The sequence below is a fragment of the Chaetura pelagica genome, unplaced genomic scaffold (genome assembly GCF_000747805.2).
Source record: "Chaetura pelagica isolate M959 unplaced genomic scaffold, ChaPel_1.0 scaffold29, whole genome shotgun sequence".
NCBI classification, from domain to species: domain Eukaryota; kingdom Metazoa; phylum Chordata; class Aves; order Apodiformes; family Apodidae; genus Chaetura; species Chaetura pelagica.
Window position 1 is genome coordinate 257004 of NW_009970720.1, and position 13227 is coordinate 270230.

At 44.9% G+C, this 13227-nt stretch overlaps 1 protein-coding gene across 1 annotated transcript in view; it reads right to left on the minus strand.

Moving 5' to 3' along the window:
- The window catches only part of TM9SF2 (transmembrane 9 superfamily member 2), a 28995-nt gene extending 28446 nt beyond the window's left edge, over positions 1-549 (minus strand). Inside the window, exon 1 of the mRNA XM_010006343.1 lies at positions 220-549. Within this exon, the coding sequence (XP_010004645.1) occupies positions 220-549 (330 nt within the window). The remainder of the gene's footprint in view (positions 1-219) is intronic.
- Positions 550-13227: the final 12678 nt, after the last annotated feature.

Below are 13227 nucleotides of genomic sequence, written 5' to 3' on the forward strand. Positions count from 1 at the left end.
TCCCTCCCGCTCAGTTCCGTGCCAGATCAGGATTCAGAACCCGCCGTTCCCCTCCCTGCCATCACGGAGCACAATCTACCGAACACCCCACCCCCCCAAACAAACAAAAAAACCCCCACAAACCACCACAAACCCAAAACACACAAAACCACCAAACCGATAAAAGGGGAGGCATAACAAGTCTGTTGTTTTGATAGTGCCAGAGAGGACGCTGCTCACATCCTCGTTTTGCCTCATCCCTAATACTCCCCCCCCCCGCCCCCGGCCCAGCCCGGGTTTGTGCAGCTCCAGGACAGAGAACGTGTCGCAGCGTTTCCCCTGGGTCTCCCAGACCCGGGCAGCACCTTCGGTTTCGTTCCTCCCATCCATGGCGGCGCTCAGAGGGCGCAGCTGTTGCTCCACAGCCCAGGGCCCGGCCGAGCTCCGCAGGCAGCTGAGATCCCTGCGGGTCAAGCCGCACCGCGCTGAGCAGCCGCAGGGCTGAGCCCCCAGCACCCGGGCAGCCTCGTGTTGTCCAGAGCTCAGGCCTTTGAGTGTCTTCACAGACATTTCCCACATGACATAAGCCGTTCTTGGATTTAGGTGAACACGTGCTAATTGATAACATTACCTACACTTGATATATTTAAGCTTTAAGTTACTCGTCTGCCCTTTCTCATTCCTAGGTCTAATTCTCGCTTGTCTCATCCTGGAGCTCTCCTAAGAGCACAATTATAAGATCAAGCCCTGTGACAAGTGCAGTTGGAGAAGAAATCCCAGTTCCCTCTTTTTATTTAAAATTACTCATGGTTAGGGTAATCAGATTGTAAATGACCCAAGTTCAGCTTCTTTTCTGCCACAAGGGAGTTCAGATGTATCTCTCTCTTCCCAGGCTAATATTCCAGGCAAATTACTTTTGCGGTCCTCATTTCGTTCCTTCGCATGAGAGAATATTTAAAAGCCTTTGCCCATTTAGTCCTCATCTTCCTTGGGAACCCTCCAGAAGCTGCAGGATGAGTAGGAGCTGCCGTGTGCTTTGTGATCTCCGACATCCCTCCTCTTCCTCTCCCGTCTTGACTACACAACCTGCCGACTCCGAACCGTTTTAAGCCGTGCTCTGCCAGGCGGCCCAAAGAGCGTTTCAGTGGGTGCTCCCTCCTCTCTTCTTTGCAAAGTTGAGGAGGAAAACCTGTTTGTAGGCTGTGCTATCAATTCAGTGTAACAGCTCCTTTGGAGCTGCCAATAACCATGGGTTATAATCTCAGGAATGGCCATGGTCCTTGAGATCCAATTTCAGTCTGGGCAAACCCCCATCTTCTCTAATTTAACCATAACTTCAGTGAGAATTTGCTTGATAATTTTTCCTTTTAGGTTCCCTCCCTGCCGGTTTTACAGCCATAGGTTACATACAATTCAGGGGGCATGGCCTAAGTACCAGAAGAGCAAGTATCACGGGTTTTATAACAAGAAATGCCAAGGATAAGCAAAAGACCATGAAAAAAACCAACAAAACAACAACCCCCCCAAAAAAACAAACCCAACACTGGAAAAATTACTGTTTCAGAGATTAATGAACCAGCAGAAGCTAAAGCAAAAGAGCCTGGGTTATTTCCTGAGAAATTCTTGTGGTAAGAAAATACAAAGATAAGAGTATAAAGGGGTCAGAAAGTGCTGGGAAGGTAAGTGTCACTCCTTGAAAAATGCAACCGCTCTTTTGTTATCAGAAACTGTTGGGTTTTTTTGCTGTTATTGTGGTGGTTCTCGCTGTTGGCTGCTGACGTCTGGGCTGGGGGGTTTGCATAAGGTTCTTCTGCAAGTGTTGGGAAGAGAACTTTTAAGGAGCTTGGAGCCTGAAAGTGGAGGGAGCTGCATGCCTTCTCATGGGGTGACAGCAGAGCAGGGTTGCAGCAGGACTGTGTCTCTGTGCCTGAAGGGGCAGTCGAGTATATCAAGTGTTCTAGCCCTCTTGTGGATCCAAATCTTCCTTGGCAATAGCAGTGTGTCACTGACCATGTTACCTGGGGGACAGGTGGGAGCAGAAGCAGGGCATGAGCACCCCCTGGCCCACACAGATGCACAGCAGCAGCATCTGTGAGGCACCAAAGCAGGGATCCTAGTGTTTCCCTCTTTCCCAAGGCACAGTGGGTATGTGTTGGCCTCCTGCAGCTCAGGACCATTGCAGCACCTGTGCTGCAACCTGTGAGTACTATGCAGGGCCTGGTGGCATGTGAGGTGTGCTTCTCCTTCATGCCAAAGTACAGCCACAGGCCTCCACAAAAAGCATATCCTCTTGAACAGCAGCCAGTTCACTACCTAAGTAAACAGTGCAGCATTGGGACTGGTCTGGAATCTTGAAGAAACTAATCTGGTTGTGCCACTGCTATCTCTGCTTGGTTTTACGGCTCGCAAGTCTGTTTGGTTCTGGAGAGCTTTTTTTAAATGTATCTAATTTTTCTTTGTCCATTAATTAGCTGCAGCACCTCCTGTGACTTTATAACCAGCTTCAAATTAGTTTTTAACACAAATCCCTTAAGCCTTTGATATAATGTAGAGGCCTGGGTCCTTTTCCCCACTATTTCATATGGTGCTAGAAATGTGCAATCATTCTGCTACCTGAGTTGCCAAATTAACAAGAGAAGGGACTGACTGAATAATGATACAGGCAAAGAAGAGCTGTGTCAGGTAAAAAAAACACAACAACAAACCCTACTGAATTACATCTAAAAAGAAAATGCTGAGACAATTATACAGCCATCCCTGTGTATTTAAGGCTAAATTCAGCTCAGCTGTGTCTTTTGCCTAGGAGATGGGGCAGAGCCTTCAGAGAAACGAGTGTGCCTTGCAGCAAACACAGACCAGATTCCTCCAAAGAGGGTGAGGGGACCCATGGCACCAGCTGCTGCAGTCTGAGCACTGACAGCCTTGGGAGGTCCTGCAGTTCTGACTCTTCAGCAGCTGGTAAGGTAAGGTTTCTGTGAGGTCCCTGATGGATTTTAAACCAGCCCAAAACAAAGTGTGGGAAGATTGCTGCCTGCCTGGGCCACGTCTCCCATGTTTGGAGGGGGTCTGGTTCAGGCTGTACCAATTAGTGTGTTCAGCCCTCAGTGTGTAATGAAATAATTGCTGTTCATATTAGTACCAATTATAGGGACTGGGAAGAAACAAACCTTTATAGAGGATTACATTTGTGTATAAAACAAAGGGGAATGCTTCCTTTTTATAGCTCTGTGTGCTCCAAATCAGTTGAGCTGGTTACCTGTTCAGCAGTCGGTGTGGTAAGTAATTAATAGTTTTCCTCTAAGCTTAAATATCTAAGCTTCTCCAAGTTTCCAAGCTTAAATATCATTCATCATGATCAATGTTTTCTCTTGCCTGGGAAACAATCTGTATTATTTTTTTTTCCTTCAAGAAGGGACTGTTCATGATTTTTGAGTCAATAGATTGTTTTAAAAAAAAATAAAAATAAAAATAGTGCAATAACCTATATCAAAATTATTCTAGCCTGTAAGTAAGGACACAGAGGTGCACACACAGACAACATCTGGTTATTAGCAGGTAATCTGTGGTCACATTTCTCAAGTATTCTTTCCTCACCCTGTGTCATTGAGTGGCATGTAACACATGCAATCAACCACACTCATTGACAAAGACCTTGACTCGAGTCCAGTTCCTGGTGATGATTTTGTGCTGTTGTAAAGCAAATTACGTTTACAGCATTCAGATATTGGAAGACTTTTGGAACAATGTGGCAAGGGCTGCAGAGGTGATTTGGGATGTGGCTGCTGATAATCTAGGTGAGAACTGTGAAGGTATTTAGGTGGTTAAATCCTTTTGAGACTCATATTTTTCCACTAATTTCAATTGGGATTTATATGCCAAATTAGGAGCTGTGTTTTCAGGTACATTGAGGTTGCACTGAGCTTCTTAGGTCTTAATTTCAGTCCTTGAATTTTGTAAATGGTACTGTGTGTATTTTTTGACTCATGAGAGTGTTTGTTGTAATGTTTCTGCCACTCCCTGCTCGCCCAAATACTGCAGGGATTGCTCTACCAGATGTCTAGCACTGCCCGGAATTTAAGTCTCTAACAAGGACCATAGCGTGCTCCTATAAAAAGCGCTGTTTAGAAAGGGAGTTTCTGAGTAATCCCTTCAGTTCCTGAAATTTTATGCCCTGAAGTATGAGAAAGGTTATCTGTTGTAACTTCTTGACCTGCTTTATCAACATGATCTAACTGTAACCATGACTGTTCCCCTTAAGGGCTTAAGCTTTTTCAGATTTCAGACCATTTTGGTCTCAGGTATGACACAGTGTATCTTTGCTTGACAAATAAATTATGAATTATTTACGAAAAAATCTCCTTATTTATTTCAAATATGGAGCTTTTAAGTTTTATCCTCTACTCCCAGTATAGAAGAAACAGTAGATGGCAGACCTCAGATTCTCTACTCTGCATCACCAGGCTTCTATCATGACTATTCCTTCTGCTAACCCATCTGAGGGATAAATTTCAGCCCTGGTGTCAATCAAGCTCTGAGGAATGGGGCTTTGAGAAACCTGGTCTAGTGGGAGGTGTCCCTGCCCATGGCATGGGGATTGGAACTAGATGGTCTTTAAGGTCACTTTCAACACAAAGCATTCTATGAATATTCCTATTAAAAAAAACAACCAAAAAAACAAAATACACAAAAAACCCCACAAACCCAAACGCTGAGCTGGTGAAAAGGTGTCCTCTAATACACAGGGTTTGAAAATAGCAGAGGAAGCAAGGTTGGGGCAAAGCGATGCTGGGAGTGATGGTGTCCCTACCCCTTGGGATCCAGCCTGTGCTGAAGCAGATCCATGGGAGTATAAGTTGTCCTAACTTATGCCAAGCATCAGGCTGACACCCGTACCAGATGCCATAGAAGTAGCTACAAGTCACCTTTGTCCTGCCAGGCAGCTGCAGTGGGCACTGCTCAATGGGACTTTTGTAGCAGTGAGGCAGGTAGAACCATGGGCCATCTTCCCCAGATGCCACCAGTGGGAAGGTGGCCTGAGGAAGGCCTGCAGTGGTCCCATAGCCAGGCCACGCTTCAGCTGAGCATTCAAAGTTTGTAGCACTTAGTTGGGCTCAACCCCTGCCAGCAAACACTAGTCTACGTGGCTGATTCCTGCCTCTCGCACCAGGGCCAGTGCGAGAGGTGCCTGGCAGGAGATGAGTGAAAAGATCATGAAAGAAGCAGCTCTCAGCTGGCAACTTATACTGGGAGGTGGTGGGCAAGTAACCTCGGTCTATTTTATGGTGGTGCTTCACCTGCAAGTGCCTGCTGTGAGTGAAATTGCCTGGGCTGGTGCTGTCCTTTATCAATTTCACTCTCAGCAGGCTCCCCAGGTGAAGCATTTCATTGAAGGAGCTGGAGTCCACTCTCCCCCTGAAATGGAAAGTGGGTAAAGGAAAGAAGATAATAAATGGCTGGAGAAAAGCAAAAGCAGTACGGAGAGTGGTGAGAAGCAGGATGTGTGTTAAATTATAATGGTAATTCAGTGTGCACCTAGCCCTCTAATTCTGGGGGAAGTGGACTCCAAAAAGAGCTTTATTTAGCTGTTTTAAACTTTACACTTAGAAGTAAGAGACCTTCACAACTAGAAGAAAAATTTTTAAATGAATTTTTTAAGTATTATGTTTTAAATGTTATGTAAGATGACGTGGAAAAAGCCAAGAGATAATTTCCTCAATCTTCAGTCTAACAGAGAATTACAGTGGCTGTTTCTGGGACAAATCCAGGCAACTTTTTCTTTTCATGTTTTTTTTAAATCTATGTTTCAGAATCTCTATGCCGTGATTTTTTTGTTGTTGTTGCCCTTCCTTAAGACAACCTGCATGTGACTTTTAGTGTTGCTGGGCACCTGATGCCGCTCCCCTTCACTTCAGAGAGAAATTCAACATCCATGATGAGAACCATGCAAAATCAGTAACGACATCTGAACATCTGACTGCCTGTTACCGGGGAAAGCAGCCCATTGATTGAGGGACGGGAATGTTGATGCAGCTTTAAAGTTCACAGACCTCTCTCTTTCCAGCCAGTTACATCGTAGGGCTTACAGGAGTGGGGGACAGTACAGAGCTGAAGCCTTTGAGCTGGTTCCTGGCTCCCAAGGGAATTGCTTGCATGGAGACCAGGAGGCTGATTGCAGAGCTGCAGGCATCCCTCTTCAGCCGCAGTGAGCTGATTCCTTGAACCAGGTCCCTGTGTGCAGCAGGGGGACGTGGGGTAGTGATACTTACACTTCCTATAGGGTTCATCCAACAGCAGCAGAAATGCCATCTTGTATTCCCTTCACTGCATGCTCTGTGATTGATCTGTTTATGTTTTCAGTACACTGATGAATAGCATTAAATGGAGAGGGGGATGGTTTGTATCTTCATGACATCCTTGATGTCTGTCCTAAAAAGTATGGTAAAAATGGGAGTTTAATAAGGATTTAGTTTTGGATTTTTTGATGTCTTTTTTTTTTTTTTTTCCCCCTTTTTAATTTAGGATACAACTTCTGAAATGAATATGTGGCCTTTGGAAGTTTTAAATTATTTTAATGTTCAAGTATTCTAACCCTTTCCAAAGCTGTGACAGTAGAATGTAAGCTGTGATTCACAGACCTTCTGTACAGCTATGTAGTTGGGAATTAGTGTAGAGATGTAAGTTGTGTTATATACACACAGGCAGAGGGTGCCCAGGGAAGTTGTGGAAGCCCCATCTCTGGAAGTGTTCAAGGCCAGGCTGGATGGGGCTTGGAGCAACCTGGTCTAGTGGGAGGTGTCCCTGCCCATGCAGGGGGGTTGGAACTAGATGATCTATCTTTAAAGTCCCTTCCAACCGAAACCAGTTTGTGATTCTGTGATGCTGTGATATGTTGTTTGGGAGGTAACCGCAGCACGTAGCCCATCTCTGAAGTTTTGGAGATAAAGAGTGGCTTTTTATTTCAGTGAGATGAGTTGCATGGAGCTGTACCTGGCTGCTTGCCGTTTGCTGCCGGTTAACGTGGGAAAACTTACGGAGAGGCCGCTGCTGGAGGAAGGCGGTCTGGGTGGAAAAGATCACAAATCAGCAGAGCTCTCGAGTTTCAGGAGAGGAGGGAGTGAAAGCAATGGAATAATGAACTTAAAACCAGAAGACTTCAACCCACTCAAAGAATTGGTAAATGCAGTCTTGTGGAAAGGAATTTTAATGGGAAAGGGAGTCCGGGAGATCTGTCGGCTCCTAAAAGAGGCACTGCGGGTGAGAAGAAAACCTCCCGTGATGCTCACAGTGAGAATCGGGGAGAGGCCAGTGTGACCACCTGGGAAGATGACCTGATAGTCAAAAAGCTGGTGAAAAAGGTGGCTTGCAAGCAGGCAGTAGAAGGAAATATAACACTCTCCCATATAACAATTTCACAGGCAAACTGGGGACACGCAGTCTTCATCAGATTACTGTAAAGTGAGGTAAAAAGGAGGCAAGGGATCAAGCAGGCACCTAGAAGACAGAAAAGGAAAGAAGAGGGGTGGAGAAGGAAAGAAATAAAATGGGGTTACGTTTTCACTAGTGCTGTAGTTTCATACAAACACGTTTGTCTTCATAGCAACAGTGTGTGACTGTACGTGGAACCTGCTTTGCCAGATCAGCAAATACAAACCTGACCTATGCTGACACAAAGATTAAGATCCTTTGCATTAAGTTCTTTATTTTCTCAAATGAGGGAGAAAAGTGAGCAAACCTGCTGCAACTTCTCCTATAATGAAGTTCCCTTTCATATTCTAGAGGGTGAGGTCTCTAAATACCCAAATTTGACTGATAAACAAAAAACAGAGATGCATTTTTCTAATGGATAGAGTGCAATAGGTAGTTTTGCCAGTTCCCCCACACAAACTGGTTTAATAATGTTATTTCCCCTAATTTGCAACTTCTTTCTTAGGCTGCCTTCTGCAAAGTGATTTTTCAGGAGCGCTTCAGGGGAAGGAGTGCAACAGGAGAAAGGGGTCCTTCTGTTGAGAACTTGTCCCAGCCATTATTTCACATGCTCTGAAAGTTCTTGTCAATGTGTCCCAGTAAGTTACAGGATGGAGGAATTAAAATAAAAATTAATGGGATGAGGATGTAAAAAATTGATATAAAACATCAGCTAGGAGAATTATCTCTGTTATTCTCTGTTATAAATTAATTGTAAACTAGAGATATTTTAGACATTTCAAATTACATTCTGATTTATGTCTTCCACATCCCACCAAAGAGAATGAGATCATGCAGATCACAGATAAAGACAAAACTGCATCTTTGGTGAGAGAAAAGTTGATCAGATATGAAAAAAAAACCAAAACACCAGCATATTATTTGCATAGACAAGAGACAGAAATGCTTGGGAAGTTCTGGTGAAAAGATGATGGATCTCTCAGTGACCTTTTCTCTCTGGAAATTACAGTGCATTCCCTGGGAGGATCACTTGCCGTGTTGCATGTACCTGATCACTGCACAGACAAGCAGGAGCAGAAAATGAGGGCTGTAGTGAAAAAGAATCTCACCTGGCATGTTAGTTTGTTAACAAGGCAAATCTCAGGATACTTTAATGAAAATAATCTATAAACACTCCTACATGGTGGGTAGGTCTGCAGAGGTTACTTTGCACTGCTCAGGAAGAGGCATTTGTTTGCCCCTCATGTTTGGATGAGCAGTAATGTAGTGCAGTGCCACAGAGAAAATGAAAAGTAACACAGATCACAACCAGGGCCAAGATTTTTGCAAGTCGGTTGTTTTTCGGTTGTGTTGGTTGTGGGTTTTTTTTTTCAGATTGGGTGATCTTCTAAATAGTATGACTTTGCAATGTGCAGAACACTTGCGGTCCTAAGTTGAAATAATATAAATTTTAGGTGTGATTAATATTCTGTTGTTACACGATGCTGAGGCTGTACTCACAGATACTCAAACTGGGTGCACTGGCCATTGTATGGTATGTGAATGTTTGAAAAAGCTGTTTCAGCATGGATGGGTTCATGTACTGTTCCCCCTTCATGTAGATGAATGAGTGCAGAGTGATAGTCTGATGGGCTGGCAACGCAGTGCAGCCAATGGATTCGCATGGACCATAGTGCCTCTTTGTGCTGGATTTGTGATTGCTGCATGTTTTGTGCTCCAGGAGTTTTGCAAGGAAAAATAATATATTAAAAAAAAATATATATATATCTATATAATAAAAAATCTACATCTGAGCCTTATTACTGCCTCAGCATCTCTGGTGCAGGAGGAAAGGCTTCATAAAGGACATTGTTACATTTGTATGATCTGGCTGAATGGAAAATACATGCAGCTGAAATGTTCAACTTGTGCATTCATTGCTCTGATTTGGGTGACACGTTTGGATTGCAGCAAGTTATGTGCCTCCTGATGCACACAGTGTTGCAGTGATCATTTGCAACTCATCTGAAGTTTCATCTGTGCTAGTGAAGTAGGCCAATACCTACACTGATAAATTTTACATAAAGAAATGAGGTAGCAGAATCACAGAAATGGTGGTTGGATGGAACACTAAAGATCACACCACTCAAAACAGGACTACCACCAGTAATACACCATTAGGTCAGTTGTGCCTTTATTCAGCCAAGTCAGAAAAAGCCTCCAAGGAAGGAGCCTCTGCCACCTCTCTGGAGCAGCTGGTGGAGAAGGTTTTCCTAATGGCCAACTTGAACCTACCCATCTGACTTGGGTGGCTGTTGCCCCTTGTTGTGTCCTCAGGCACCGCCAAGAAGAGTTTGCCTCTGTCATTTTTGTACCTGCTCTCCAGGCAGCCACCAGCTGCTGTTCAGTCACCACCCTTTGGGCTTCTCTTCACTAGGCAAAACAAGCCCAGCTCCCTCCACCTCCCTCACGCTGCACCTGTGCTCCAGATCCCAGGCCATGGTGGCAGCTCTCAGCCAGACCTGTCCAGATTTTCCACATCCCCCTGAAGCAGAAGTCCCCAGAGCGGGTGCAGTACTCCAGGTGCAGTCCCACCAGTGCCAGGCAGATGACCAGTTCAATCTGTTGGCCACCCTCCTTCCAGCACTGCTGAGCATTCAATTTGCAGTTGTTTGCACTCATATTCCTCTTGTCACCAACCATAATCCCCAGGTCTGTTTCGAGAGAACTGTTACTTCGGAACTTTTCACATCTCCTTGGGCTTCATGGGGTTTCTGCTGGTGCAGTCTTCAGGTTTTTGAGGTCTATTTATTGACACTCTACTATTCAGTTTGTCAGCCATTCTCTTAGTTTTGTACAATCCACAGATCTGTCTGAGCATGATACATTTACAGATATGCATTGTGCCTCCTCCTTTAGGACTTTGATGAGAATAGGAATGATACTGGCACCAGTATCAACCCCTGGGGCACTCTTTTCCTAATGGCCAACTTGAACCTACCCATCTGACTTGGGTGGCTGTTGCCCCTTGTTGTGTCCTCAGGCACCGCCAAGAAGAGTTTGCCTCTGTCATTTTTGTACCTGCTCTCCAGGCAGCCACCAGCTGCTGTTCAGTCACCACCCTTTGGGCTTCTCTTCACTAGGCAAAACAAGCCCAGCTCCCTCCACCTCCCTCACGCTGCACCTGTGCTCCAGATCCCAGGCCATGGTGGCAGCTCTCAGCCAGACCTGTCCAGATTTTCCACATCCCCCTGAAGCAGAAGTCCCCAGAGCAGGTGCAGTACTCCAGGTGCAGTCCCACCAGTGCCAGGCAGATGACCAGTTCAATCTGTTGGCCACCCTCCTTCCAGCACTGCTGAGCATTCAATTTGCAGTTGTTTGCACTCATATTCCTCTTGTCACCAACCATAATCCCCAGGTCTGTTTCGAGAGAACTGTTACTTCGGAACTTTTCACATCTCCTTGGGCTTCATGGGGTTTCTGCTGGTGCAGTCTTCAGGTTTTTGAGGTCTATTTATTGACACTCTACTATTCAGTTTGTCAGCCATTCTCTTAGTTTTGTACAATCCACAGATCTGTCTGAGCATGATACATTTACAGATATGCATTGTGCCTCCTCCTTTAGGACTTTGATGAGAATAGGAATGATACTGGCACCAGTATCAACCCCTGGGGCACTCTGCTTGTTACTAGCTACCAAATAGTCATCAAGATGATGTTCATTGCCCTTTTAGCCCAATGGTTCAAGCAATTTTCAAACCACCTGACAGTAAAACAGGCATTGGACCATCCAACAGATACTCATCGCAGGCTTCCTGATGTTCCAAACCTAAGTGTCATGCAAGAGCCTGGCACTCAGTCAAGGCTCTTTCTCATTTCAGCTTTCTCATACATGGGACGAGATCCAGAAAGAGGCTGATGTTGCTGCTGTGGGAAGGGTATGTGGTTCTTGGGCTTGCACTTGTAACTTTTCACATGTTTCACAGTATACTGGTGAAACAGTCACATAACTCCAGGAACGGCCAACTCTTCCAGTTGCTCGTAAGTCCCCATGGTCTCTCAGCCTGTATCTCTGTGACTCCATGAGCTTTGATCTCACAGGTACACTGGAAAACCCATTTTCTTGACTTTCTTCATTTCCCACATCTACCTTTTTTTTTTTTTTTTTTTTTTTTTTTCCATAAGCCTCACATACCCATCTTCATTCATTTCTCTTCTATCCAGGTGTTTTTTTTCTTGAGTGGTGCCCACCTCTGCTGGCAAGCCAGCCCTGGCCCTCCCTCTGTCACTGACACGGAGCATGAGTGCTGGCAGTCCCAGGCAAGAGCAGCTCCTTTGGGTGGGGAAGCGCCTGTGGGAGGGCACAGCCATGGCCCACTGCCCTGTCTCTTGCTCTTTGCTCCCTTACCGAGCCAAATAACGAAGCTTTTGTTCCTGACAAGCAGATGGGGATGAATTGGCAAGGAGCCCAGAATCCTTATAACTTAATCTCTGTCTACTCAGCTGTAAGTAGAATTTTGTCTCAAAAGAACATGATTCCTTTGGCTTCACCACCAAATATTTGCTCACTGACATTTTTTTTATTATATACTGTTATCCCAAGAGAAGGAATGAGAAATAGAGAGTTAGATTTCCAGCTACCGAGAAAAATTATCTGTGGGCAAGGGAGGATGGATGTGAGGCCGTTCACTAAAAGGCAGATTACTTCTGATGAGAATATCATGCCACTTTTATCTCTATAAAATGCTGTGCTGCCTCAAGTATTGTAGTAGAAGGAAAGCAAGACATTGGAAAGTGTGTTCTTCCATTGACTTCAAGGAAAGATGCACTCCAAGACAGATGCACCAAGAAATTCCCACAGAGAGATTACAAAAGCTCGTGGTGGACTGCTCCTCCAAGGAGCTTTGGAGGCTATGTAGAATTTTTACTGCATTGGAAAGTCTATTTTGGTAGGAAGTGACAAAACATTAAATCAATATTAAGCTGACAAATGACATCATATTTCAACATGTAGGAGGTCACAACTATATTCCTTTACCTAGAATATGAGAACAAACTTTTAAACATCCATAACCTTCTTCTTTGTCAGACAAAGTGCAAATATGCATTTAATTTTCTCCCTTGACCAACTTTTTCATTTATTACAGCTCTGGGAAAAGGGATGGACACATGTGACTCCTACAGAAGCTACATCTGGGACGTAGCCTAAAATCCACAGAGGGGCATGAGGTGCCTTCCCTCTTCTTGCCCATTATTTTTAATAAATTTCTGTGTGAAGGGGGGAGTGTTGGCTGGCAGTGAGTGGTTGATAGGTGTGTAGACACTGCTACCCAGCATCAAGCCTCAACTGAAGCTAAGAGGCACAGATTATGAAAATATCAGCTATTCCTGATACACTCTGAATGTTTCCCAGCCTTCAGCAAAGACACTAATTTCCTATTTTACCTCCTCAGAAAGATAAAATTGTCCCCTGTTGGGACTGGGAGGCTTCCGATGGACCCATTTGGGGTAATGAGTGAGAACAACTCCTGCAAAAGGAACCGTGCTTTGAACCCCTGTGTTTTACCCATGTTGGCCACAGCAAGAGCCTGGTTTGTCCAAACATCCAGACAGGAGTGATATGACCTGATAATGTAAGGATGGAGGGGAGGACTGCACAGGGTACTGCAGGCTAGCAGAAGCATGGGAGGACAGTTCTGGCTCTGTTCCTGGGGCTGCAAGCTTTTCCTGTGTGTGGGGTAACAACCTGTAATGCAAATTATCCCTCTGCCCCAGGGTTGAGAGCACTGGCAAAATTAAGGCTCTGATGCAGAAAACCAGGTCTGCAGGTAGGCAGGCAGCATA